This window comes from Quercus suber, unplaced genomic scaffold (assembly GCF_002906115.3).
Source record: "Quercus suber isolate HL8 unplaced genomic scaffold, Cork oak 2.0 scaffold_588, whole genome shotgun sequence".
Taxonomy (NCBI): domain Eukaryota; kingdom Viridiplantae; phylum Streptophyta; class Magnoliopsida; order Fagales; family Fagaceae; genus Quercus; species Quercus suber.
The window spans coordinates 315,918-343,306 of NW_027070033.1; the positions used below are offsets into that span (position 1 = coordinate 315,918).

General features: G+C 36.2%; 1 protein-coding gene across 2 annotated transcripts; it reads right to left on the minus strand.

Moving 5' to 3' along the window:
• Positions 1 to 128: 128 nt before the first annotated feature.
• Positions 129 to 24,407, minus strand: LOC112003144 (protein SABRE). 2 transcript variants are annotated; one of them, XM_024035326.2, is made up of 24 exons: positions 24,208 to 24,407; positions 23,866 to 24,039; positions 21,126 to 21,237; positions 19,563 to 19,814; positions 18,950 to 19,215; positions 18,470 to 18,689; positions 16,866 to 17,036; positions 16,689 to 16,766; positions 15,953 to 16,204; positions 11,259 to 13,358; positions 8,969 to 10,829; positions 8,633 to 8,736; positions 7,884 to 8,240; positions 7,358 to 7,476; positions 6,995 to 7,244; positions 5,979 to 6,203; positions 4,585 to 4,724; positions 4,171 to 4,243; positions 3,374 to 3,475; positions 3,072 to 3,245; positions 2,053 to 2,382; positions 1,794 to 1,961; positions 1,060 to 1,438; positions 129 to 760 (listed from the first exon to the last, which is right to left on the minus strand). In XM_024035326.2, the coding sequence occupies exons 2-24, from the start codon at positions 23,934 to 23,936 to the stop codon at positions 651 to 653; spliced, it is 7,914 nt and encodes a 2,637-aa protein (XP_023891094.2). In that variant the 5' UTR covers positions 23,937 to 24,039; positions 24,208 to 24,407; the 3' UTR covers positions 129 to 650. The 2 variants fall into 2 exon arrangements, with proteins under 2 accessions (XP_023891094.2, XP_023891092.2); XM_024035324.2 differs by having other exon boundaries at positions 24,199 to 24,407.
• Positions 24,408 to 27,389: the final 2,982 nt, after the last annotated feature.

The window sequence follows — 27,389 nt, forward strand, 5'->3', positions numbered from 1 at the left end:
GCCACAGTCTTAACAGAGCATGCAGGATCCCCGTTATTGGTCAAAGCTATTGTCGCAGTTAATGAACCAAAACTTTTGCCATACATAATTTTCACATCCTGTTGGATTTTATTAAACCCATACACGCAGAAGGAAATATAACTTTATTTCTATTGGGTAAAACATATTTTAATGTATGTACAAAATAACAAAATTGTGGTAACTCAAAAATTTTGGAGACTCTTTTCTCTCCCTTTACGTAAGCTACAAAAATATACAAATAGGCATCCCCTTGAGGCAAAGGGATTATTTCTTCCCTTGGGCCAAGAGAATTTTGGATCATGGACTAAGCTGCAGGGGTGTTCGACTTGGGTCCTTGCAGTGAATCACTGTTGAATGTAGGCTCCAGCCATTATGTTTCTAGTTGATAACTTTGATATCCCTAAAGGCACATATTCATCTCGTCCATTCTTGGTGTCGCCCATCTTGCATTATATTTGAAGATAATGTGGCAGGATGAATCTCTCAAGCCCCTTCATCCAGGGTGCTCACAAAGCCAAACAAACTACAATTGCTCAATTGCTAAACCCCCTCAATTGAGTAGGTACTGATGGACCCTGCGATGTGTACTCCTTAGAGGCCTTCAACAAATCCCGACTATAGAGATGCTTCTATTCATGAAAATCCTCATAAGGCGAGGATCCACTAGAAGAATCACTCTCATATGGAGTGGTCTCCCTTGGTGATGATGGAAGTGAGTCCTTCTGTTGAGAGGATGAACCTGATACATAAACAAGTCACATCTGAGATAAATCCATTTTGAGTTTAAATCCTCCAGTCAGTAGGCTAAGTATGAAAAATCCTCCAACCAAATCCACATAGGTTAAATTCACAAGATACAAAGATCCAGAATCTTGGGAAATAAATGACCAGATATTCCTGACAAGTGGTAACTGATTGCTCTAAGAGTGAAGGGGAATTGTTGTTTACATCCCTATAAATCATCACTATAGATGCAATGAAAACCAAAAGGTGATAATCATCAAAATGAAGTGAAAAGGCAATAACAGTTTAACGAACCTTTTTGTCTTGAGCGGAATTTCTTTGTATGCCGCCTAATAAGCCTCTTAGCTTTGGTTATGGTGAGCTGCCTAGCAAAGGGAGAAAACTCTGTATCACTCTCACTCCAATCATTTTGGAAATCATTCTCTGCATCACCCCTCATAGTCCGCAACACAAATGCCTTGGCCTTGCGACGTTGAGTATTGAAAAGTCCCCTGATGGAAGTGACAAATCCATCACCTGCTCCATCACTTGGACGCTTAATCCAGGAAATTGGATGCTGATCAGACTTCCCTGCCTGACCTCCTTCATTGTCACTGAAATTTAGGTCACTATCAGGAACACCAGTTCCACTGGATTCCCTTTGACTGTGTTCTTTGTCTTTGAACTTCTTACCCTACAAGATTAATGGAAAGACCATGACAATGATTTCTAAAGTGAAAAGGATAAAGATGTAGTTTTGCCATTGATTTGAAGATACTAGAACCATTATACTTGTAAGTTCACTTGCTAATGTCATATATAAAGACATTAGAGATCTGTATGATAATGCTGATGAGAGAAATAACTCCTTTCTTATGTTCTATATGAGAAGGTACAGCTTTAAGAATAATCCAGCTAATATTTGCAATATTTGGAAGACTTTGTATAACATTGTCATACTGGCCTAGTCATATATCCTAGATTATTAGAATTTGCAGATGTGATCCAGTGGGAACAAGTACTAAAAAGGATGTATGCAGAACCCTTACCTGCATTCCCGTGACAGACTTCAGGACTCCCCAGATAATATGCTTCTTAACTCGTGAGAACAGTCTCCGCCAAGTTCCGGTGAACTCAACACGATGAAATGTATCCATAAGCAACTTCAGATCATTTACAACAAACCTTGATCCCTCGTAGGTAACCAATAGCTCAACCTATGCCAGAAAATATAGAGAGTTTGATTTAAAAAACCAAATTTCAGCAAGACAAAATTATTGATTTTGACCACAGAAAAACTGAACCAACCTGACTTATCTTGATATTGTGGAACTCCATCATTTTTCGAGGTCTAGATCTTTTCTCTTCTTGAGACTTCACTACCTTTTTCTCCTCATGAGAGGATCGACCAGATTTGATAGCTTTGGACTCTTTCAACTTATTTTTAGAGGATTCATCTGGTAGGTCAACAGAACCAAGTGGCCCATTTTTTGAGGAAGAAATGCTCTGTAAGACAAGTTCATTAGCTACAGATTCTGCAACAGTCTCCTCCCATGATCTATCAAAGGATGATGTTCTTCTTAATTCTGAGGTTGAACCACTAGTAGAATTTTCTTTTATGTTTTGCAACTTTGATGCCTGCATGGTAACCACAAGTTTCATAAAACTTATAAGAAAATGGAGTGACAATATATAAATATATGAAAGAATAAACAAAAAAGTTATATTTAACCCCCTCATAAAATATAAAATTCCTGGGTATCCAGGCCTAGGAAGAGTGCTAACTAATGGCATGTTTGGATGTTTAAAAAAGGAGGGGGAGTAGAGTAGAGGGAGGGAGAGTAATCCAATTACCTTGTTTGGAAGTTTTTTAAGGAAGGAGAGGGAGGGGTTTGGAAGGGTTTGGAGGAGTTTCAACTCCCTCTAATCCCTCATTTTTAATTCCCCCAAATTGGAGAGATTTGGAGGAAGATTAGAGTAGATAAATTATTGTCCAAGTAAATTTCCTAATTTACCCTTTCTAACAAATTAATCATAGACCAATATTGCAAGTTCATTTTCAAATAGGGGTAAATTTGTCTATTTTAATCATTTCCTCTCCTTTTTATCCTAATTTTTAAAACATCCAAACAAGAGGAATGGCTAATTACTCCCTTCTCCCTTACTAATTTTAAAAACATCCAAATAAGGTGGAGTGGACCATTCTCCTCTACTCTCCTCTCCTCTACTCCCCTCTACTCTCCTCCCTCTCTAAACTTCCAAACAGGCCATAAGTTTGGTTATACAATGTCTTAATACCAAATGCCAGAAGATATTTGGAAACTTACTTGAGCAGAATCAGCATGGACAGAAGGTTGATTGGTAACAGGGGCAGAGGCACTTGATTTGGGTGCAATGTCAGACTCTTTTGCTGAATGACTACTTGATGCAGAGGCTTCAAGGATTGATGAGCCTTTCTTTACACGTTTTGAACCAGCAGTTGTTGAAACCTTCCATGCTTCCTGCATGCCACAATGTAAATCATCAATTTCCTTAGGTTCTACAACAAAGAAACTGTTCCTATTTTATTGGCTGGCATAACCCAAAACAAAAAACAACAAATTTCAAAGCCCGAATGTCTCCAACTAACCTGCCGCCGCTGTGAATCTTGCTCTTCTTCAGGGAAGAAATATTCCCACATCATTCTATACATCGTCTCCGTTAAATGGATCTTAAGGGGATAAATCTCTACCTACAATGTACAGAAATAGCTGGTGTCAAGCAATAAACTCTTAAAACATACAAATTACAACCTTATAAACAAAAGCTGCTTCTTCAACAGAAACTATTCATTGAGGTCGCTAAAATGTTGATCCTGAATGATTGTGATTCTTTTCATGCAGCAGATACATGATATAATAGAGGCATCAGTGCCCAAAAAATGGCATCCATGCTAAGCTATTGTACCACTTCTATCAACAGTAATCACTAAGCTTTATAAATCTTGCTTAGCAACAAAAAATCATAATGTCTTTACTATACAAATAATCATTTCAAACTTCCAACTATGGAACATCCTCAGCATAAGTTATTACAAAATATTCCATATTCAGCCTCTTCCTGCCCCAAGGAAAAAAAAAATTATTATAGTGCTAGTATTCATAGGGTTTGGCAATGCCAGAAAGGTGTGGCATGTAAAAAGAAAGCAGAATCCACAAATTACAATTTAAAACAATTTTATGTTATGAGTAATATACATGTGAGGGGAAAATTAGTCAGAATGTATTAGAAGCATTATATTAATAATATGTGCTGCGTTGGTGTAATTAATTTTTAACCCAACACACTTCCCAAAGATTAACAATTTAAAAATAACAGAAGTTCTTATTTATTGAAAACAGTGATGTTAAGAATAATACTCCAAAGGAAACCAAGAAAACTAGTCACCTGGAAAAGTTCAAGTGGAGAGTTCCCATCTCTTGGAGCTCCCTGCTTTGCATCTACACGAAGCATGACCTTTCTACAGCCAGAAAAGTTAGAGAAGTGTTAAGAGTCTTACGCCCAAAGGATAACAGGGGAAAAAATCATACAGTTAAAAATTTGGAGGGCTTAGGATGGTAGTTTCTGCTCCTCTTGAGGACCCAAGGAAGACCTTTAGAAAGAATTTCCTTTTTAAAAATAAAATTTTGTTGTATTTTTATACTTGTTGTGGACACTGAACAAAGTAGAACCACAAAACGTTTGTTCTTAGGAACCACAACAAAATGAAAATGGAAAAAAGGATTATAAAGTTTTACTATGAATGGAATAACTAATAGCCAATGGTACCACCAAATGCAACAGACAGGAAAAAGTTCATACCTTCCCCATTCAGGCGGAGGGTTCCATGCAGATAAAAGCATAGCAGACTTGGCATTAGTCAAGCAGTTCCTGACAACAAAAGATTTTGTTGTGAACTGAGCAACACCAACATCTTTGTAATCCCGGTCAAAGTCATAAATCTGTTGGGAGGAAAAATTATAAATATGAATCAGCTGAAAAACTAAATGCTACCAACACTATAAAGCATATCACTTCCTAAAACATTAATGAAGGATAAGCAGCATATGTCAGGAGGCTTAGATATCCAACAATACAAAAGAAATCCATCCAAACCAGGAATATCCACCAAGAACATCAAACTCATGCAAACAAAGATGGCCAATTAAACTGCCAAACGGTCATCATATGCTCCAACGATCATTGGAAAATTCCAAATCAAGTCCTTCCAGACTAGAATCTTGATCTTCATTAACCACTGAGATATAGTACTTTAAATGGCACAAATGAAACAAAACAAAACTCTTAAGTTGACATGGAAAAGGCTTTGAGTGGATGAAATTAGAAAAATCCAAAATCTGCTTTTCCATGTGCCTAATCTTTAAAAAACTCGTTTCTCTCCCACTCTCTAGTGTGGAAAAAAAGTACTGCCTCCCAACATTAGTCACCAATGCAGCCTGCTGTTGTCTTCTAAATCTTTATTGTGAGCTAATAGTGTGCACCTCCTCATTGCCATCAATCACCAACATTGATTTGAGTGCCTTTAAACTTCCTCTCCCCCTACCTCCCAGGAACCCTTTTATTTATATAAATTTTGCCTGAACTATTTTGCTAAAGGTAGCATGTTTGCATGTAGAACCTGTAAAACCCACCGCATGTGAAGATTGCCAGTGCTGTAGAACAACATCCACAAGGTTCTTAGAACTACAAATAATAAAGCTCTAAGTCCATTGACTCACTTCCAACCTCCCTAAACTCAACGATAATTGGTAAGTGGTTAAAAGTAGCTTTCAAAAGAAATACGAGAGGAGCAATAAATCCTAACCATTGTTTCCCACAATGAAGACATGCAAATTTTTTTTTTTTTTTCTCTCTCTCAAATTGTACAAGGTTTATCCTTAACACCTGACCTGATGAACAATCACCACTTGTCCAACAATCTGATCAAAACGAGAACAATACAATAATGGAAAAAGTTGACCACAGATCCTTATAAACATCTATATTTTTACTTGAATATTCAACATTAATAACATTTCCTCAGAATTATCAATCTATCACACACGTAGGTGTGTGTGCGCATAAAAAGAACACAATTCTTTTGTATAGAAAAAGATTTAGCCATGATACAACAGGAATCATACAAAATACTAACAGATCTTTCACTAGATTTAAAAAATAAATAAATTCAGTTCTGAACATCTTCAGAAACTCACCAGGTCATTAATCTCAGCTTCAGCAAAAGCTTTACCATCTACAAGCATGCTCCAAACAACTTTGTTAATTTGCAAAGAAATACGCATGGCATATGAGGGACTTTTGTTCTTATCCTTCTCCATCAATCGTAACTGAGCAGCTTTCTGCAGTGCCATTCTTAATGACGCAGATGCTGCCTTCCTTGATTTTTGTGCATTTACAAGATCTCTCTTTAGACCTTGCACCTGAATAGTGAAGCTCATACTGTTTATAATCTATAAAATATTTTGAAAAGTGATATTTAAACAAAAAAACAAACATATACACATGTAAACATGAACAACAACATGCGAGAGAGAGAGAGAGAGAGAGAGAGAGCTACTAAAAATTATATCTATTTTTTATAACAAGTAAAAATATTTATTGAAATGAGAAGATTTGAAAAGCTATGGCAAAGGGATCAAAAGTTAACATTTCTTATTTTTACAAAATTGAAAGGAAAAAAAGAGAAGAAAAATGTTTTATTCAGATTCATTTTGGATTGAAAATGGTTTATTAAGATTGGATTTAATAGATATATTTTCGCGATTTTTGGTAAAATGTATGCATCAAAAGGTGTGCCCATAGTTCCTAAGGATATAGTTGTTCCCATTTACAAGTCATGAATCCAAATGTAAGATTTCATTTTAGTTCCCAATAAATTTAAGATCAAGAAATTACATAATTCAGCTGAGAAAGGAGAGGAAACATGTACTTCAACCATATTATAATGCAAAAGTCCTGAAGGCTGAAGCACAATATGATTGCACCATATTAAATTTTGAGGAAATGTTTATTGGTGACCTAAGCAAATAAAGTTCTCTATAGACAAAAGAAAAATCGGAGAGCACAACAATCTCAAACCCTGGAAGAATTGATCATTATTTTGGTGCAAGAATGTAGATCATGAAATATGCAAAGAAACAGTACTAACATTAGAATCATAAACTGTCATAAACTAGCTATTTAAAGGTTATTTGGAAGGATTATTTCTCACCAAGGTAGATCTTCCTCCAGTTATCATCCACAAATCAGCTTCCTTTTCTGGATATAGGTCAATGGATGTACCACAGCTGATAGACAACTTCCTAATGTCATCAAGAAGCAACTTCTGCTCTTGCTCTGTCTTTTCAAGGTTGATTTTTGCAAGTTCTACTTCTTCAACACCATCTGGAACCATCTCATCTGCCTCCTCTTCAACATCATCATCATCTTCAGTAGGCAATGATAGACTACTTTTTCGAGGCCTGAATCACATGTTAATGAAATAACTTCAGACAATGCCACACAACTTGTTTATACCCAGAGCACATATTTAATTTGATGAGAAATTTAGAAAAAATATATATCATATACTCACTTTGGAAGCCGTGCAAAAAGTAGATTGGTCAACACATCCAGCATGACCTGAAACTGCCGAGACGTCATTGTTGCTGTTATATTATGAGAATTGAAAATGAGCTCCTTTAAAGGCTTCACCTGCAACAGCAAGAAGCAAAAGCTTTTGCAATTAAAGTGTTCAAATGAGAACCTAGTTTAGTGTTTGTTTGAACACACACAAAAATGCATGCGTGTTTGTGAATGCATTAAGTCTCACAAGTGAGAGTTTAAGATTTATTAAATAAGTGTGCACGTAAGTGCAAACACACACATGCATGTAATTGCACACATACCTATATGATGGGAAATTACGTCAAAATATATACTTGGGGTATGATATCCAAATAAAATCTTTTTTTAATAGGTAACTTACAGTTGAACCCACTGAGTGAACACACAATCTCATCCTCCATCTTGCTCTAACAAGGGGAGGAGGTGCCATATGAGCTAGAGCTTATTGGTATTAATATCAAAATAAACCATCAAATGGAAAGTAACTGTCTTACCTTTAGTTCAGGAGTCCCACCTTTGTGCCTTGTGTATCGAACGTACATATCACAGGGCATAAAAACCCTTTCAAGTAAAGCACCAGTACGTTTTACTTTTGGAGAGCTTCTAAGAATTTTTGGAAGCCACTGCAATCCAGCCCCCGGGTCAACATCAGTTGGTGCAACATGAGCCTGCACATGCTCCAACATTACAGAGAACTCCATGCGTTTCCATGTCATTTCAGGTTGACATTCAGGGATATGAACATTTCCAGTACCAAGGGCCTGCTCAATCATCTCATAACCAACATGGAGGACTGAATGAAATGATCGGGCCAAAACACGACCACTGACTGCAGCAAGCAGAAATCTACCCTGTTTGCAAAAACATAGTGAGTGTGCGTTTGGCATAAGCTTACTTAGCTTCTTGCTGATTGTTTTTGCTGAATTATACATAGTTTTTTGTTTTCATTGTATCACTTTTGCTGCTTCGTGTTTTTTGTTTCCGCTGTATTACTTTTGCTGCTTCGTGTCTTTTTGCAAGAAGTAGTATTATTTTTTTTAAATAAAATTTTTCTTATTTATCAAAAAAATAAAAAGTGAAATTAAACTTATAGAACATCGATCTAACAATAGCAAAAACAAAGGTCCAGAAAAACCAAAGTAAACAATAATCTTTTTGACTGAAAAATCTCATGCAAAAAAAAGAAAAAAAAAAAAGAAAAAGAAAAAGAAAATCTGAAGCTGAAGTATCCTTTACAACTTACATTGGCATCTTCCGAGTGAAGATTAAACTGTGGCTCAATAACATTCACCATGAAATGACGAGTACCATCCTCCTCAGAATCATCCATGCTTAATTTTTTCATTGCTAATCATGAAAAACAAATGGCTCTTAGCTGAATCTTGGTAGTAGAATATATGATTCTAATGAATAACTTGATGACAAAATATAGCTAGAAATGTGTTCATTGCTGCTGGCAATCATTTGCAACAGACCCTAGAGTAAATTACACTAATGAGATGTTACCAGTTCTATTAGCAATTATGTACCGCTAACTAATTTCTTCAAACCAAAACATCAAAGGTTGGTTGAAATTTACCAGCAGCAGCAACTGACAAATTCTCCATTTTAACTGAATGTGAAGGAGATGATGAAGTCTCAGCATTTTGAGTAGAGGGAACACTTGCACTGTGGCTACTAGAAGCGGGCTTAGGCACATCATCTTGATGCGTTCCAACTCCACTATGTAGCTGGTTCTCCTCAAGTAACTTCCTCTGTGCATACTGCCGAGAAGGAGATGGCTTTGGAGGTTCAAATGCCTTGGATATACCACCAACCCAGGACCAAACGGCATCTCTATTCTCAATAGTCCATAAAAGCTTGAGGCCATAAACAAAAATGCGCTGACAATTGTCAGCTATTACGACATTGTACCCATCGTCATCATCTGGGTCAGATCGTGTATGCTCATCACTCTCACTCCCATTTTCAAACTCAGATCTGACATAAGTCATCTCAAGATTTCTTCTTCCAGCCTCCTGCCAGGCTAATAACCTAGCAGGGTCAGCCTTTCGAGCCTGCCTTCTGATTGTGAAATAATCAGATGATAACAGAAATCCATCATCACGATGCTTCTCGGTGCATCCAGTCACAGAGTTACTTTTATCACTGGGAACTCTATCCATGGATGCAGATTGGGTGCTTTTCCTTGTCATTTGAACTACTTTTGCAACGCTGGTGCTATCTTCTTTATTTAAGAATGCCTTAGGCATATGAAGGTCAAGACCCTGGTAAACGAGATCAAGAGGGTCACGCTTGCATTCGAAAGTATATTTTTGCTTACCTCGACTGTAACAGAGTTCATACTTCAGCTTTGTCATATTAAATGTCAGTCCTTTGGCTGGGTCATCATCATCTAATGGCATATGTTTCATACAAGTAGGCGCAGCATCTACGCGGAGCATAAACTCTGTCATCACTTTGTCCAATGACAAATTCCCTGATCTGGTAGCTCTTGGAATTCCAAAACGAGGCCAGCGAGAGAAGGAACGCAATTTGTGAGGAGGAATATAATTCAAGCTCCAGAATTTTAGTATCCATGCTAGATCATGGGCACCAATATTCACTGTTGGTGAAACATTTGAAACATTCTCAAGCTTATGAGGAGGACCATAGACAGTTCCATCTACGCCTGCACTATCTTCCAAAGTGGAGGGTGGGGATTGTTTCTCAGATGATGAAAGAAGGGGTCTAAGAGAGAAATTCCACCGGAGGGACAGAGAAGTTGATCTGAAGGGGTCAAAAACTTTTTCACGAGCTTCCCGTTCAATGGGAAGTGCATATAAATAATGATTAAGTGGATTTCCAGATTCACATTCCCAGTCCATAGTAACTTCAAGAGTGAAGGCTGGGGCTTCCAGTAACGGACCAGACACGCCACTAGGAAGTTTTAAACCACGACGGCTTGCCAAACTCTCCAAACTGCTCAACAACATCTTAAAATCCTTTGCTGAAACATAAACACGACCGTCTGACTGTTGGATCTCCATCGAACTAGAGATAATTTGAAGTTTGTCAAGTTTTTCATAAGGATCAGTAGTAGCAAGAACATTCCATCTGGTTTCAGAAAAGATTAAGGTGATATTTCCATGAATGTAATTTCTTACATCATCCCACCATGGTAAGCTCCGTTCCTTTTTTGGCGGCTGAGTTGGAATAGAATTAACATTCCTAGTGCTTAGATTAGCCCTGCGAAGAGCCACAGTAAAAGCATAGCTCACATCAGCAAAAGCTGGCTCATATCCCACTCCGAAGGACACTTCTGCTTTCTGAAAATGTATAGGCAAATCTGAGTATGTTTTCACTGGTGGAGTTGTACCACTAGCTGAACGAAGCATATTCACCTTTCTCCATCTCCCAACAAAGACATCTTGGTAAATTTGAGGCTGAAAACATGTTGCCTAATTCAAAGAGAGAACAGTCACAACCATAGAGCATAACTTAGATGTTAAGACATTATATGATTATAAGAACACAATCAATGAAGCGAGAGATACGAAAATGAAATAATTCGTCTACATTTTAATGGATGAACCCCCCCCCCCCCAACCTCTCTCTCTCTCCTTTTTATTTAAGAGAACAATCTAGCAATATATAGGTTGATTATTCTGAAAAGGACACATACAGAAGTAAAACTCTTAAGCTTATAGATAGATTATCTTTTTGCAAGTGTCAGCGTAAAAAATAATGTGCTTATTGGATTTATAAATTTCCACATTTCCAGTGATGACAGATTTCCCCCTAAACAAAACACATCTAAATGATGCAGTATATACTAAAAGTGAAAAATCATAGAAGTGGTAGAAAAGAGAGGCAGCTGTGAACCTTACCTGCTGTGCTAGCACAACACGACCTTCACATTTACCAGAAGTTGCAGAAAAGAGAGGAAATGTGTAATTTCGTAGCTGAACAACAAGAGAACCTGTTTGCAAGAGAATATTACTCCCATACAGTCGAGAAAATGGTATATTTTTTTCAAGACAGACAGGATCAAGCTTCTTAAGAACTTCTATCATCCCAGTATCTCCACCATCAATTCTAGTCAAGGTTACATCTAAATCTGTCGCAGAAATAGAAAGAAGAGAAGTTCTGGAGGTGCTAGGCTTAAAACCAGCCTGAAACCCTTCCCTACAGGCACCTGAACCTTCTGATTGTTCTAGACTCTGACAGGTCTTGTAATATGATCGGAATGACTGTTTATAAATTTCTTCTTCCATTTGGCGAAAATCTAATGGCTTTTGTGCATCAACCTCTACTCCATCAAAGGTCTTTTTTTCTTGAGCAGAATCATTTCTTTCAGCTGTTTTAGGACATTGGTTGGCTTTGGAGATATATTCATCAAGAAATTTCAACCTTACAGCTAATTCACAAGCCTCATTCTTCAATAGCCGATAGTGTTCATCAAGCCAACCCTGCAAAGGTTCTTCCTCAATATCGGCAGTTAGCTTGCGTATGCAAAACTTTACACTTCCAAATCTCATTGAACTGGGCTTTTTAGCTTTTGAGCTTTCTTTCTTCATAGGAAATATAAGATTAGTTTTAGCAGCAGTTATAAGCTTCAAACCACGCAACATATCCTCAATGGCATCATCAATGGCACGCAATTGCAACCTGTATGGCATGCAAATATGAACATCGAGGCCTTGGATTACCCAATCCCATGTGGTGGCTACTGGTGCTTTTGCATCGATAGAGGCACTAGGAATACGTGAAATTTGCATCCGGCTACTTCTGAATACTCTTGTCCCATTGAAACTAAGCATAAGCCCTTCCAGTAGTACTCCTATGTGGGCATTCTCAGAGAAGATAGACTGAACCTGAACCATTGCATCGACCCCATCTCCAGCCTCCGCAGATATACGCAACATTTCTACATCAACAGCAAATATTGATTCCCTTTTAGAGCGCTTATCTAAATGTCCGGATTCCGTCGAGGCTTCTTTCTTATGCACAGTATCCCCCATGCTAGAGACATCTTCCACAGATTCATTAGCATTTCTGTGAAGCTTCTGATTATGTACCAGCAACTTCAATTGCAAAACAAGTTCAATTAGTGATAGATGTACATCAGGCTCCCACCTGACCATAATATCGGTAGCACTGAAAAGAGAGCAGACAGCAATGTCTTTCAGACCACCAGTACGACGTACAAATTTAGCATTCTGCATGTCAAACAATGTCACTTTTGTTGCAGGCTTATGTTCCACCAAATATTCCTGATAAACAGATCTGGCCCTTTCAAGTTCCAATTGTGTGGATTGTTTCTCCTTGTTCACAGACAAACTGAAATGGAAAATGTCAAGAGAGAGAGAATATTTCAACTTTTTGCATTCTTCAGAAATTGTGGACATTACTTTTGCACAGCGTGGCGTTCCATCAGCTGAGACACTGATGACAACTCGACCACCCTGTGATCCATAATTGACACGCTTGGGATCTGCAACAGCTATGTTCTCCAAACCTACATCACCACAGAAGTTTACAGAGCACCGCTCAAGATTAAATTTCAAGAGTCGTGTCCCTTTCCCTGATGATTTGGATGAACGCCCTCCCCGACTCTGTGTTGTTCTTTTTCCAGATGCAGACAGCTTTTTCAAGAGATTTTGAAAGGACATAGCAATTGATATAAGCGACTCAAGACGCTTAAAAGTAAAGTAAACACCCATACCAGTTACATCAACAGATAGAACCAATTTACACCTAGGACCATCTTCTTCAGATGACTCCATGTCCTTCTTGCCCCAATCCAAACTAACTTTTGCAATGTTCATTAAAGAACCAGAATTTGATTCCACGCCAAAAGGGCTTTCTTTTAAGCATTCTTGATATTCATCAGCCATGTGCAAATTTATTTCACCAAGTTCCATCTGTACCGCAGTTCCCGTATTTGATATGTTATTTGCGAACACATGTGACGATTGTGAGCAACCCTAAATTAGGAATGAGAAGTTAATATACTGTGCAGTCATAACTTCGGAGGTTAGGGAAAATTATAGAAAGAATGAGTACAAAATACTGAGATAAAACAACTACTTCACAGGTGGAAATCTACAAAAACAAAGTCAAGTCATCTACTATTTCCATTCCAACATAAAAAAAAATTACAAATGAAATTTACAGCTCCTCCATTAATGCAGTCGAGCAATTTAATTTTTTTTTTTTGATAAGTAAGAAGAGAATATTATTAATAAAAGAATAGCAAGAAAAGCACACAAAGTTCACGGCAGTGAACAAAAGAAAAAAGAAACAAAAAGACATAAGTAGCCCCTAATCTATACTAATAGAAGAAAGAAAATCCAACAGGGTAGAGCAATCCGAATAGCCCCAACAACGAGACCAATCGAAGAGGGTCCGCTGGCAATACTCTAATAACTGAACCACAGTTTTCTCCTCATCCTTAAAAGACCGTCGATTCCGTTCAGTCCAAATAGTCCACATTAAATATCCTGGAACCAAATCCCAAATATTTGAGCTATGCTTCCCAAGCCAATGATACCAGCAAAATAATAAGTCCATAACTGAGCCTGGCATGACCCATTCCATCCCAAACAACCGAAGCATATGCATCCACAAAGAATGGGCTATCGGACAAAAAAGTAATAGGTGATCCACAGATTCCGCATTACAACAGCACAAACAACAACGATTCACCAAAGGGCAACCACGAAGCATAAGGTTATCCAAAGTTAGAATCTGACCATGAGCTACTGTCCACATAAAAAAAGCCACCTTTTTAGGAACCTTAACTTTCCAAATTCCTTTCCAAGGAAAAGTGGAAGGAGTTGCATTTCGAATCTTATCATAAAAGGACCGAGTATCAAACTTCCCACTGCCATTAAGATCTCAACAAAGTCTGTCATACCCTCCTTCCCTAGGAATTCGGGTTTGGATGAAATGAAGAAAGGAGTAGGAAGCCACCAACTCCCAATCATTGAAGTACTTGTGAAAACTTAAACTCCATACTCTGTCATTATCACCCACATGAGGGCTTAACACCTCAGAAATACAAGCCTCCATATTAACTTAACACAAAAATAACTGAGGATAAAGAATTTTGAGAGGAACATCACCAGTCCACTTATCATGCCAAAAAAGAATACGAGAACCATCCCCCACCACAAAAGAGAAATACTTAGCGAAAGTTTCCCACCCTTCACTAATACTCCGCCATAACCCACAACCATGAGCCCTACTACAAGCTCTAGTGCACCAACCCCCTTTTCTTTCCCCATATTTCATGGCAATGACCCTTCGCCATAGATGCGAGGTTTCATGGCCATACCTCCAAAGCCATTTCCCTAATAGAGCCTGATTAAAAGGCACCAACTTCCGAATTCCTAACCCACCCAACTCACGAGGTAAGCAAACCTTTTTCCAAGCCACCAAAGAATATTTGAAACACTCAACTGATGAACCCCACAAAAAGTTCCTTGGGATGCATTCCAATCTATTCGCCACAGCTTTAGGGATGGTAAAAAGGGAAAGGTAATACATCGGAAGCAGTGGCAGAGACCAAAGTGAATCGGAGACCAAAATGCTGCCTTCAGTATCAAGTTTCTGTCATGGCCCAACAACTTTCATCCCTTTTAACAGTGGCAGAGAACTTCAAGCAGTCAGCCCCTTCACTGTATTTGCTAATAGCCATAAATAGTGACTAACTTAAAATTTTTAAACCCTAATATTGTTTATGTTAAGGGTTCATGCAAAGCAAAATTATCATGATTCCGCTATCATGCTGACAAAGTAGTCAGTAAATTGTCAGCTTATGGCTATTGGGTTTTATGTGCTAACTGGTGCATCTCTTTTAAAGTCTTCAAGAATTGAGGAAGTTTTTCTGTGCTGTCACTAGGTTTGCCAATTTGTTAAAATGATGTAGTCTTGCTGAATTTTTTTTTTAATTTATATAAATTTATTTAATTATTGCTGTGCTGTTATAGTGCTGCTGTGTTTTTGTCTAGTTTTGGCATGTGGTTGTGTGTAGCATATTGGTTTGGTGCTGGGATGTACATAATATAGTGTATTCCTTTTTCTTTGGTAATGAATTTATCTCTTGTTAAATTACCAATTGTCCCAAAAGTTTAATCTATTGAAAAATGGTAAATTTAATCATTTAACCACATACTTCTAATACTCCCCCTCATGTATGGGCTCAAACTTTATTTTAATAGGTGAGGCTCAACATGTGAGATTTTAAATGAGAGGGAGAGTGGAGGAGACAATGTTCGAACTCAGGACCTCCTGCTCTGATACCATGTTAAATTACCAATTGTCCCAAAACTTAAGCTGTTGAAAAATAGTAAATTAAGTCATTTAACCATGTACTTCTGACATCTCTTATTCATCAAAAAAGAGTTGGTTTTCTAAATTTGACAAAAGATAGGTCTAGGGTAATGATACTCCAGGAGCATAAACTGTCCTATAGCTAACAAGCAATAACACAATACCATCTCAAAACATCAAGTTCAAACACTTTCCCTAATAGAATAAACTGTGATAATGATAAATTAGTAAACAGATCACTTACATGATATACTGGTACACCACTGATGCTATAAAGCACAACAGTCATCTCAGGGGCTGAGACTGCACATGTCCACATGATGGCCTTGGATTCAGTAGATCGAGGCTTTTCAGGAGCCGACAATTCCTCCCGAAGCACCATTCTTTTCTTTTTTGAGTAGTGGAGGCGTAACCACGGCTTTAATCTACTCATTATAATGTTACACTGAGTGCCCCCCAGTTTAATATCAATTTCAGCTCTAACAGGCGACGTCGGCTGAACAGTGAACAAAACCAAAGAATATACAGTGAATTAAAAAAACACACCATGCACTGCCTATACAAGATTTAACAACTTCAGATACCTCACAAAAATGAGACACCAAAATTATTTCAAAGTAAAACCCAAATAAACTATTATTATTCATAAATTATACATACAACAGCATTCATATTAACACTGGGTCAATATAGTGATTTGTGCACATTAAAAGCATAATAATTGCTAAAAACCAATGGCTGCCTTAGCCTGATGATAAAAGGCAATCATCATGGACCAGACACCATAAGTCAAAATTCTATTGTATCTTAAAATAAAAAATAAAAAGAAAATTGATAGGTAATAAGACTTTTATTAAAAGAAATGAACATCGTGTTCACAATGATGAACACTCTGAACATGAAACAAATACATATAGAAATAATAAATAAATAAAAAAACAGAAATTCTAGGCTGCCATAGTTCAACTGAAAGTACTGACCTGTATTGGTATGTATAGAAAAGAAACAACATCAACTTTCAGTATCTCCAAAACTGAAGTATTAGCTTCTCTGAGCAGCTGAAATATAATGAAAAAATCACCATTGATAAATGATGCTGTAACATGGTTGTAAAAACTACAATACCAATAGAGCTTAAAAAACATCAATATCCATACATGAATCTCACTGAAATCCATTAGTACATCAAGGCGTGTACTGTCCCCCACATCTTCACTGGATCGAGATTTGATTATTTTTAGTTGAATGCCCATGATGTTGTTCTCGACAACAAGATCATGCTCCTGATGCACGAATCTCACATCCAATTTTGGCAAAACGAAGCAAACCTATAAATTAAAAACATTATTTTCTGTTAATTAACATTTAGACCAGTCAGCATATTTTTCTAAGCTTTTCATGCATTCCAATTAAACACAACCAGGAAAAATTCTATATAAATTTTTATTATTATGGGTAAGTTACACACCAAATGGTTCTAGAACATATGGCCTCACCTTCCACTCCATTCTTTTGGGAGAGGAAGTGCTATTTGGCTAGAGCTCATTAGCAATATTCTATATATCTTGAGAGTTACAAAAAACACATAAGGATATTATCACTACCATAAGGAACCAAAGAAGATGCTCAATTATATCTACATGCATAGAATGAATAACGGCTAATACAACTATGTAATAAGACATGGTAAAACAATTTGCATCATAAATAACTATAATGACAGTGTTACATCATATAAATATGTTTTGAGTTAAACATAGCAAAAGAGATGCCCGAGGAACTGTAATACAAGGATCCTTCAAAGACAGAAAAGATGGCTCTGCTAGTAGCCAGTGGTGAAGAAAAGATGGCTCTTACACCTAGGACTTATCCAATTTTAACAACTATAGAATCTTTCTTTTCTTTTTTGACAACAAAAATTCATTGATGAAAAAGACAGCCCACGTACACAGGAGTGTACAACTATAGATCTTATCACCAATAAGATCAACTCCTGTTAATTTGAAATATTTTAAGTAAAATAAAATTCTTCTATTTTTTTGGATTCATTAACTTTTGCATATTGAAATTGCCCATAACTCCTTTTCTTTCAAAGAATTTTTTCATGAACCAAAAAAGACACAAAGTACTACAAAATTCTCTCAGGTTGGTTCTAGGTTTTACTACAATAGTGCTGGATTTCCATCATGAAAGAACTATAACTCCGTCTAAGAAGTTAGAAATTATGGCTACAGAGTGGAGAATCACTTAATGAAAATTTCTCCCAATTAGGCCTCATATTTTGAGCAAGAAAAGAAAGAAAAAAAGCATTTGATAAATTGAAGTAAATAAATCCATAGTTACCTATTAGCTTAAGCTTTTGGGGCAAGGGCAACCAAAGAATTGTTTTTTCCCACAGGCTCATCCAATCAACCCCGAAGATTAAACTTATTTTTGCAGCTTTCTTTTTTTTCTTTTTTTTTTCTTTTTTGATAAGTAACTATTTGTGCAGCCTATCAAGTTCAGGCTAGAAACTTCTGGTGCAAATGTTTATTACTTATTAGGTTTTAATGCCTTGCCATAGTCAACCAGCAGAAGTACAAAGAAAACCATTATTTTATATATCTATATAAAAATGTCTGTTAAGAAGGGAAAAACATTAAATGCTAGTCCAACTGATAAAGCTTCTGAATTCTAATGGAAGACAATGATGCTGAAATGGTTTTTCTTTCAATCCCAATCAACTAGGATTCAACAATAAAATTTAAATATATTGACAAACCTTTTCTGGAAACATAGACGTGTACTTCGAAAGGCCTACAAGAGCTTGTTTCTTCTGTGGACTTTTAGCACCCACAGAATCAACAGATGAGTCCATAACTTTATCAGAATGAGAAAAAGTGTCTGATGACCTCTTGCTTTTTGAAAGCAACTTCTCATTAAGATTCACAGTGACCTCCCCACTGGTAATATCCAGATTCTTGGTAATTACACCTACTTCCCTACGCCCGAAAGAAAGATTTGTAAGATCTTTAGTTGATAAACCAGAATATTCAAGATCAAAGTTTGAACCAAAAAAAAAGTTAATAAGTGGAGACTATCCATATTTAAGATGTTTAATCCCAGAAAAGAACTGCAAAGTTAACCAAAAAAAGCAACATCAAGTTTCCCATTAATCAAAAGATTACACTTTTTGCCAGAATAGATTTTACATTTACATCTAAATAAAGACTAATGATAGGAACATATGTATAAAAGATACCTATCATGACCAAATTCACAAGATAGAGAGAATTCTTCACAGCTAAATGGAGCAGAAGATCTATCAATCATGGCAAGGGATGACTGTCCTGTGGAAATGCATCCTCCACTGTTAAAACTGGATGCTTGGTCACAACCACCCTGTGGTTCACCAATGTGAACAAAAATAGGTAATATATGTAGCTTAACGAATAGATTTGGCTTGGATCCACCATCTTTAGAAATATCCACTGTCAGTTCCTTAACTTCAACAGTAACTTTGGGTGTCTGCAACATTTGAAGAGACAACAACCATGAGCAAATGAATTCCTTTCCACAAATAGAGACAGTAACAAAAAGGAATCCAGGGACTGTTTTAGCGGATGAAAGAGAAACCACATTGTTCTAAATTCAGAACTTTTCAACCTTAATTTCAGCAATACACATCTTAACAATTTTGTTGTTAATAAACCCAATTACATTAAAGTTTTGCACTAGCACCCCCCCCCCCCAAAAAAAAAAAAAAAAAAAAAACACACTCCAAAGAAAAAAGAAACTATGGCATATCAAGTATCATGAAAGAATAGTCAGGAAAACAATCATCCAAAAAGAATGCTAAGACAAACACCACATACCTTCACAACCAAATCTGTCACAGAAACCGACAAATATCTTGCAATGTTAGCAACAACCATCCACTTCCCCCTTCCTGAGGTGCGTGGTCTTCGAATTTTAGCCTTCGATGTGCTTTTAGTCGAAGGCCTCACTACAACTTCTAAGTCACATATTAACACTTGCAGCTTTGGATCCTTAGAAACACCAAGTTTGACCAAGGACTGACGTAAGCTGAGTCTAATTTCACCAACAGATACAGATTCAACAGCACCCTGTCAATATAAAAGTCAGAACATCATGAATGTCATAATCCCTAAGAGGCTAAGAGACAGAAATCTGCTAACATAACAAACACACCATATTTCTACATAGGATGTTGAAAAGTTTCCAGAGACAGATTTTCTTCTTTGCCAAGAAGGAAGAGCAGCAGGAGGGGAAGGACAAGGGGAAAGCAACAACACAGTATTATTTACTGGTAGTAGTCCAGTTCAAACAAGATATCTTTCAAGTCTCTTGAAGGTAACTTCTATTATATGTTATTTTATTTCTTTAAAAGAGAGGAAGAAGAACATAGATAGGCACTCTAGTCCATTTTGAGAATTATCTACACTCAAATCTACATGGCCACCTAAAGATTTACCTTGCAGTTAGTACACTAAGAGATATTCTAAGAAACCATCCAAATGCATGTTTGTTTCAGTCTAAAATTATTTCCCAAAAAGTATTTTCTACATTTCCATTGCTTGGTATAATTGAAAACCCAATCAATGAAAACCTTTTCCTTAATCAACCAAAATTTTTAAAATATATATATATATATATATCCATCATCACCTTAACGCCAAAAATTGCTAACATTTCCCCTAAGTGTGCCCTCCATGGGCACCATCACAGGTTACAACACCATTTCATGCTCCCTATGTCTCCAAATCCTCCTCCACTCACTCTCTAGGATTTTTCCCTCTCTTTCTTAATGTTGATCAATGGTTCTCTTCGGTCATTGTCATCTATCATTTTCTTTTACTCTCAAAATCATTTTTGTACCAGCAAACAGCCAAAGACCAGTTCCTTACTTCTATCCAAACAACAAACAATAAGTTATTTTCCTTGAAAACATTTCACCCTGAAAAATATATTACAACAAAACAAACAGAACCATAAGATTGAAATAAATGAAGTAGGCCCACATTTATTGGAAGAACAACAAAAAACGAGAGCCAATTAATGAGCACCACCCATGGGTAAAGCGATTGTGACCCACATTTTGCACAGATTGAAATACCACAGGAAGGATCTGTCAGTCAACATCATCATTAAAACCATCCCATTTCCAACAATTTGGCCCACTGTATCTTGTTAACCAAATACAATTTAGGTTGCAAACTTGAAAAAATTTAGCAAACAAAAGTATTTGGTTAATCATAAAATCATTACCCCAAAAGTGATTTGAGAGAATTCTAACCAGTAAAGCATTAGATGTTATTATGAGCCATTAACTTAATGCAATAAGGAGAAAAATAAGCAACATTGCTGACCCAAGCATATAGTAACAAATTAACTAAGTTACTAAGTAAAAGAAAAACCTTGTTGAACTTCACCACAACGTCCCGTAAACATTTCCATCCACCAACCCGAAATCTAACAGATGCTCCCACAATCCGGCTTAGAACCCATGCCAGCAACCTGGAAGCAAAGCTAGAGAAAAGGAGGGAGAAGGGGGGGTGGGGGAGTTCAATGAAGAATGAATCCAAATCACATCATCCTAAAAGATGTGCTCATCACAATGACAAAATGATAATATTTTAAAATGGTATTAATGGCAAAAAGTTATCCTTAAATCATATATCAGCAATGATACAAACAAAAGCACATCAGGGTAATGATGACAATGATGGCAAACCAGTACAAAGAGATGAAGATTTTATGCAGCCTTTGAAGATTAATTTGTTGGTACTTTGCAAATTCATCTATACAACACATATTATTGGTGCCACGTGTGAAGTCTAATTAAAGTAAAGTTGAGTGGTTTTAAAGTTCTAGTTATATATCTCTTAGGATTAAACAAGTTTCTAATTTGGGTTTCTATTTAACAAGTTAAGGTCAATTTTGAATTCAGGAATAGAATGGTAATTTATGCAATCCCTGCAAATTAAGGATAATTTGGTAGTTTGTTGAGTCTAGAATTTTCTCAGAGTAGGTTTTATTTTCCTTGAGTCCAGCATAGTCTTTTATTATCTTTTGTTAAGTTTTTAGTTTACCAGTCAAACCAGGAGTCCTAATACTACTAGTACAAGAAAGAGTCCTATATATTTGTGCTCAATGACTCAAAGAGTCCTATATATTTGAGCATTTAGGCATGTTGGACTCTGTGTGTTCTTGCTCCCTTTCTATTTTCTATTTCCTCCATCTCCTCCTTGTTTCTTGTGTCAGCGTTCATGAGTACTATTCATACAACCCTTGAACACTATAAATTTCTCCCTTTTTCTTCTTCCCTACAACTTCAATTCAAGCCCATCCGCTTACTTATCAAGCCCTAAAACCCCACATAATTTCTTTATTAAATAACCATTAAAAAACTCATCAAACCCTAACCCTTTCTTTTACAATTCTAAACCCTAGATCCAAAAATCCTCCTAAACCTTAACCCACCACAAGCACACATACACAGATTCACCAATGTGTCCTACATCAATTTGGTATCATGGTCAAAGTCTTACCACAAGTTCTTCGCTGAAATTTTCTCCAACAACTGCTTGATGAAATTTCTCATTCAAGATGATGGTCACCAATGTGGAACTAAATTCAAGGTTTCAGGCTTTTTCTCAAGATTTTGTAGAATAGAAGTTGCAATGATCGAGTAACATGATGTGTTCCATGGAAGCAAAACCAAAATAGTTATATACTATGAGACAAACTTTGGATAAGCTGGCAGATTCTATTTTAGCCAAATATTCTGCAAGAATGATAGCTGATGGATTCCCTCATGCAAATTTGCTGCCTCAAGGTCTATTGAAGAGAGAAACTCAAACATATGACTCACCACGAGAAGAACTTCAATTTTTTTTTTTTTTTTTTTTTTTTGATAGGTGAAAAATAATAATAAGTGCAACACTTGAACCTCCAACCTTGTGGCTAACGGCCACAAGCTCTAGCCAGCAGAGCTATTCCAGCTGTTCGTGTATTTCAAGAACAACCAAATGAATGCATTACAAGGACAATGAGCTAAAACGTGTCCTAGAGTTGTTGGCATGTTGGCAATGACATTTTCAACGACATCATAATATAAAAATATGGAGGGCAGTTGTGGTGTCTTTGGCAAGAAAAGAATGTTAGTAGCTTTGAGGGATGTGAATGGACTATTTTGGATCTGAAACTACTGTTTTTCAAATATTTGTATAATTGGATGCTAGCTTTAGGCTTATTTTCCTTTTCCACCCTCTTAGATTTGCCTAATCATTGTACTTACAAGTTTGATTTTGATGTACCTATAGTATACTTCCAATGTACTTGGGCTATACTTAATCTTACTAATAAATATTGTCAATTATAATAATAATAATAAAACGATGACTGCGAAGGAGCAAGGTGGGCATAACATTGATCATGGAAAAGTCAAAACCAATGAAGATATTAACGTTACAGCTATGGATCAATTAAGAAAGGATTTTAAGCTGAAAAACCTTCCAAGCATTGATTTTACTATATGGTGGATTTAGTGAGTAGTGTTTACATATTAAGAGGTAAATGTGCAACAATGTACTAACATTTGTAGGTTTTCAACATAAGGAGTCCCTGTAATAACATTTGTAGGGTTTAGAGAGAACGAACAAAATTACTTCATGTTGCTTCCGTTCTTTATTGGTAAGTTAAGCATGAACTCACTGTCCATCAAATTATTATGGGATGACTAAGTGCCATTTGACCTAGGGCTCGTTGCAAAAAATTCTTACAATGCTTCTACTATAAAATTTCAATAAATTCAGTTTCTTAACATGTGTTTGAACTCGCCTCTAGCCAGTAAAACCTATGGGCAACCGGCCCCTCCTACCAGAACCAGGTAATCCACCGGCATTCACCCCTAACAAACTAAGAGCATATTCTAATATAAACATGGCCAATCCTAAAGTGTTATTAGCGTTGAGTTCGCATGCAATGGTGTCTCAAATTCAGATGTCATAAATGATCAGCGACCGGAATTTACACAAGCTCTACAGACTCAATTCGATTATGCAAGTAAAAAACAATTTGCATCACCAGAAAAAAAATAAATAAATAAAAATAAATAAAAAATTCCAATAGAATCGGCTAAATTGAGGGACTTACATGAAGAGCAACCACAATGTGATGGAAACGAACAAGAATCCGAAGAGGAATTTGACCGGCGAGGCAGCCATTTTCCGAGAGAATGCGCGGGAAAAAAGTTGATCAGAGAATCGAATTTCGGCAGAGACTGGTGAAATGCGAAACGTTGTTCTGTGCACATAACTTCATATGCCCCTGAGAGAGAGAGAGTGAGAGAAAATTGGAATAAATAAAAAAAAAGATAAAACCCTAAAAAGATATTTGTTGTTGTTGTTGTTGTTGTTGTTGTTGTTGTTAAAAGATTTCTTTGGACGAAAAAAAAAAAACGGTGGTGAGGTTTGAGAGAGAGAGGACCAATCAGACCGAGTCTTCGAAGCGTAGTGATCGGAGTCTCTGTGTGTATTTATAGAAAAAATTGAGATCCGATCCGCGAGGTTGTGATCAGAGGCATTGAGAGAGAGAGACTGTTATTTTGATGGAAATGACTAGTGAGGGAAGGGGGGGGTTGTGTGGGGGGCTTGGATCTGGTGCGGTGAGAGTAGGGGAAGTCGTGTTTTGTTTGTGTACTTGGGAAAACGTGCGCGGTGGCATGAGAATTGAGAAGGGAAAATGGCGAACGTGTCCTCGGGACCGGAGTGGATTTTGTCAACGGTGCGTTTGTCAGTTTGTTTGTTTTTTTTTTTTTTTCGGTTCTTTCTTTCGGTACCGCGATTGTTTTGCTTACCCGCGCCAGGCACCAGTTGAGTTTGCAATGAGTTATTTTCAAAAAGTATTTTTAGAAAAATTATCTTATTATTTTCTGTGTTTAGTAGTGACATTTTAAAACGAACTTGCAAATGTTCTTTGGTGATTAGTATGCATAATAGTTTTTTACATTTTTGTCTAATTAATTTAACATGTATAATTCTCCCTCCAAAAAAAAAAAAACATTTAACATGTATAACATATATATTGTGTAAACTACCTAATGGAAACAATATAAATTGAAATACCATTTTTTTTTTTTTAGAATACTAAGTATTTTTACAAACACGGAAAAATTGGAGAATATCTTAAAGAAACTGACAGTAGTGTATAACTAAAATAACCTAATTCTTCTTCAATGCTATTTGATGGGTTCTAAATTAAGTCCAGATTGTCCATGGTAGTCGTCTATTACCATACCACATCCACAACCGTTTAAAAAAGAAGAAAAGCTTCGTAAGCATGGGTAAAGCCCGTCAAGCGAAAGCATGATCGTCCAAGAAAGAATAATCGTCCATGTCACAAGGGCATGGACGACCAAATAACACTTAGCTAATTTTAAAGAAAAAATTCTAATAGTTCAATATAATCAGACCACGATTCGCCATTCCAAGAACGTGGGAAGGATTTCCCGTAATCCGCTCCACTTTCTCCATTAACTCCACACATCCCCCATGATGATAGAGGATTCGAACAAGTAGACCCACTCCTAACTCTCTATAAAAGAATCAAGTCACATTCAACCAAGGTAAGTACTACTATTCATAAAATCACCATCTTTGTGTTCTAGAGATAAAACTAACTTAACCGTCGGAGGGTCCTTAACTGGTTCACACCGATCACCCTTGATAATCTTTCTTTTTCTCTTCAGGTTATCAAACCATCACCATAGCCCGAAAGATTCAACCTACTGATTTTCGTGCATCATTACTATTAAACTAAAATAACATGATAGCATCTCATCAAATTAATTATCAATAATCTTCATCAATGCTGGTAAAGAAAATTCCTGTAAAAAAATTAATTAGAAGAGAAAAAGCTTGTGCTAATTTTATTATTTTACTTTTTTCTAAGAAGCAAAACCTAATAATCAAAAGAGAAAAATATTTCAAAACTAAAATCAAATATGTGTGACAAATTAACAATTAATACACAGAAGATCATCTTAACTATACCAAAATAATTACATAGTTATGAAAAAATTTAAAGCACTCCTTATTGCAAAACAGAACAAAAATTTAAAGTTTTCCCACTAAATACAAAGCAAATAAAAATAAGAAAATAGATGAATAAACAAATGTAAAATAAAGCCAGTGGTACTTGCTAGTTGGTAAAAATGCGTTTAAGATGATCACATGCTCGCTCAAATGCAGAACAAAAGTAAGGCAAAATAAAAATTAATCAAGAGTTAAATGTGATGACTAATAGACATATAGTAACAAAAGTAGCAATGGTTAAAGTAGATAATTATTGTATATGAAAAAAATAATATGAAGAGTGGATATTTTATTTACAATATGAAAAAAAAAATACTTGAAAAAATTATTGTATGGTATAGATCTTGCTCTTCAAAATTTCCCATAGAGAAATTGAGAGAGGAAGAAATGTGAAGATATGCATTTGTGCCTTAACCTTGATTTTTTGAATCTGAAATCTGTATTAGAAACAACTGAAAATTGAAGACGAGTGGTGATTATTCTTTTAAATTATAACTAAAACAGATGATTTGGTTTTTTTTTTTTTATAAATACGCTTAAGTCTTAACTCAACGTGACAAATTAGGTTTATTTTTTTATAGAATTAAAAATACATAAAAAAATGTGAGAAAGAGAAATAAAAAAGAAAGATTTTATAAGTGACCTAAAATTTAGGATTTTAAAATTTAATAGGTTTACTCGATAAGTGAACAAAATAGTAGTGGATAACTCGATATTCTTTTAACTACAGGAGATAATCTCATAAAAATAAATAAATAAATAAAAACTAAATGGGATGAGGATACAAGTTTTTTTTTTTGGTTACCTTCTTTTTTTTTTAAATAGTAGTGTAGAAAAATGTGGGGGATTAAGGTTTGAACACGAAATATTGCCAAGTGGGTCCGACCCGAGGAGAAGGAAGGCCTAGCTCCTTGTCAGTTCAAGCCCAGCTCATTGATAAAAGTCCAAGTCTTGAAACTGAAGAGGCCGACCACCCAAGGAGCCAAAGGAGCAAACAATCCTCGAAAGGATTTAGACAAGCCACTTGAACCAAAAGACAAAAAATATTGAGAAATGAAGTAGAGACGTGCAAATAAGGAAGAGTGAAAGTTTCCAGGCAAAGTACTTATCACCTCCGCATTCAATACACTGCACCAACTCAATTGACCGCATTAATGGCAGAATGACTCCTAAACAGTACTCTCATAAATTGCAGCACGTTTTACCACCTCTAATAAAGCCCTGATGGGACAAGCATCCAACTAAATATCAGTGGTTGTACAAGTAGAGGGTTAGGATACACTCCAAATAGCTATATAGGGAAAAGGGACTCCTAAAGAGAAGGGGACGAAAAAATTTAGAGAATAATCCATATCTTGTAAGAGCAAACTTTGTAACCGAAACTCAAGGAATATATGAACCATTGATCCTCGAACTAACCTAAGGAATAACTAATTCAGAAACTTTCTTCTTTCTTTTTGTAAACTATTCGTACTCTTATTAATTTTAATCAAACCAGTGAGGCTTGAATAGGTAGACTTCAATAACCCATCTCTATAAATTAATTGTATTGGTCAATCATATGTTAACCTTCCATCCAACGTG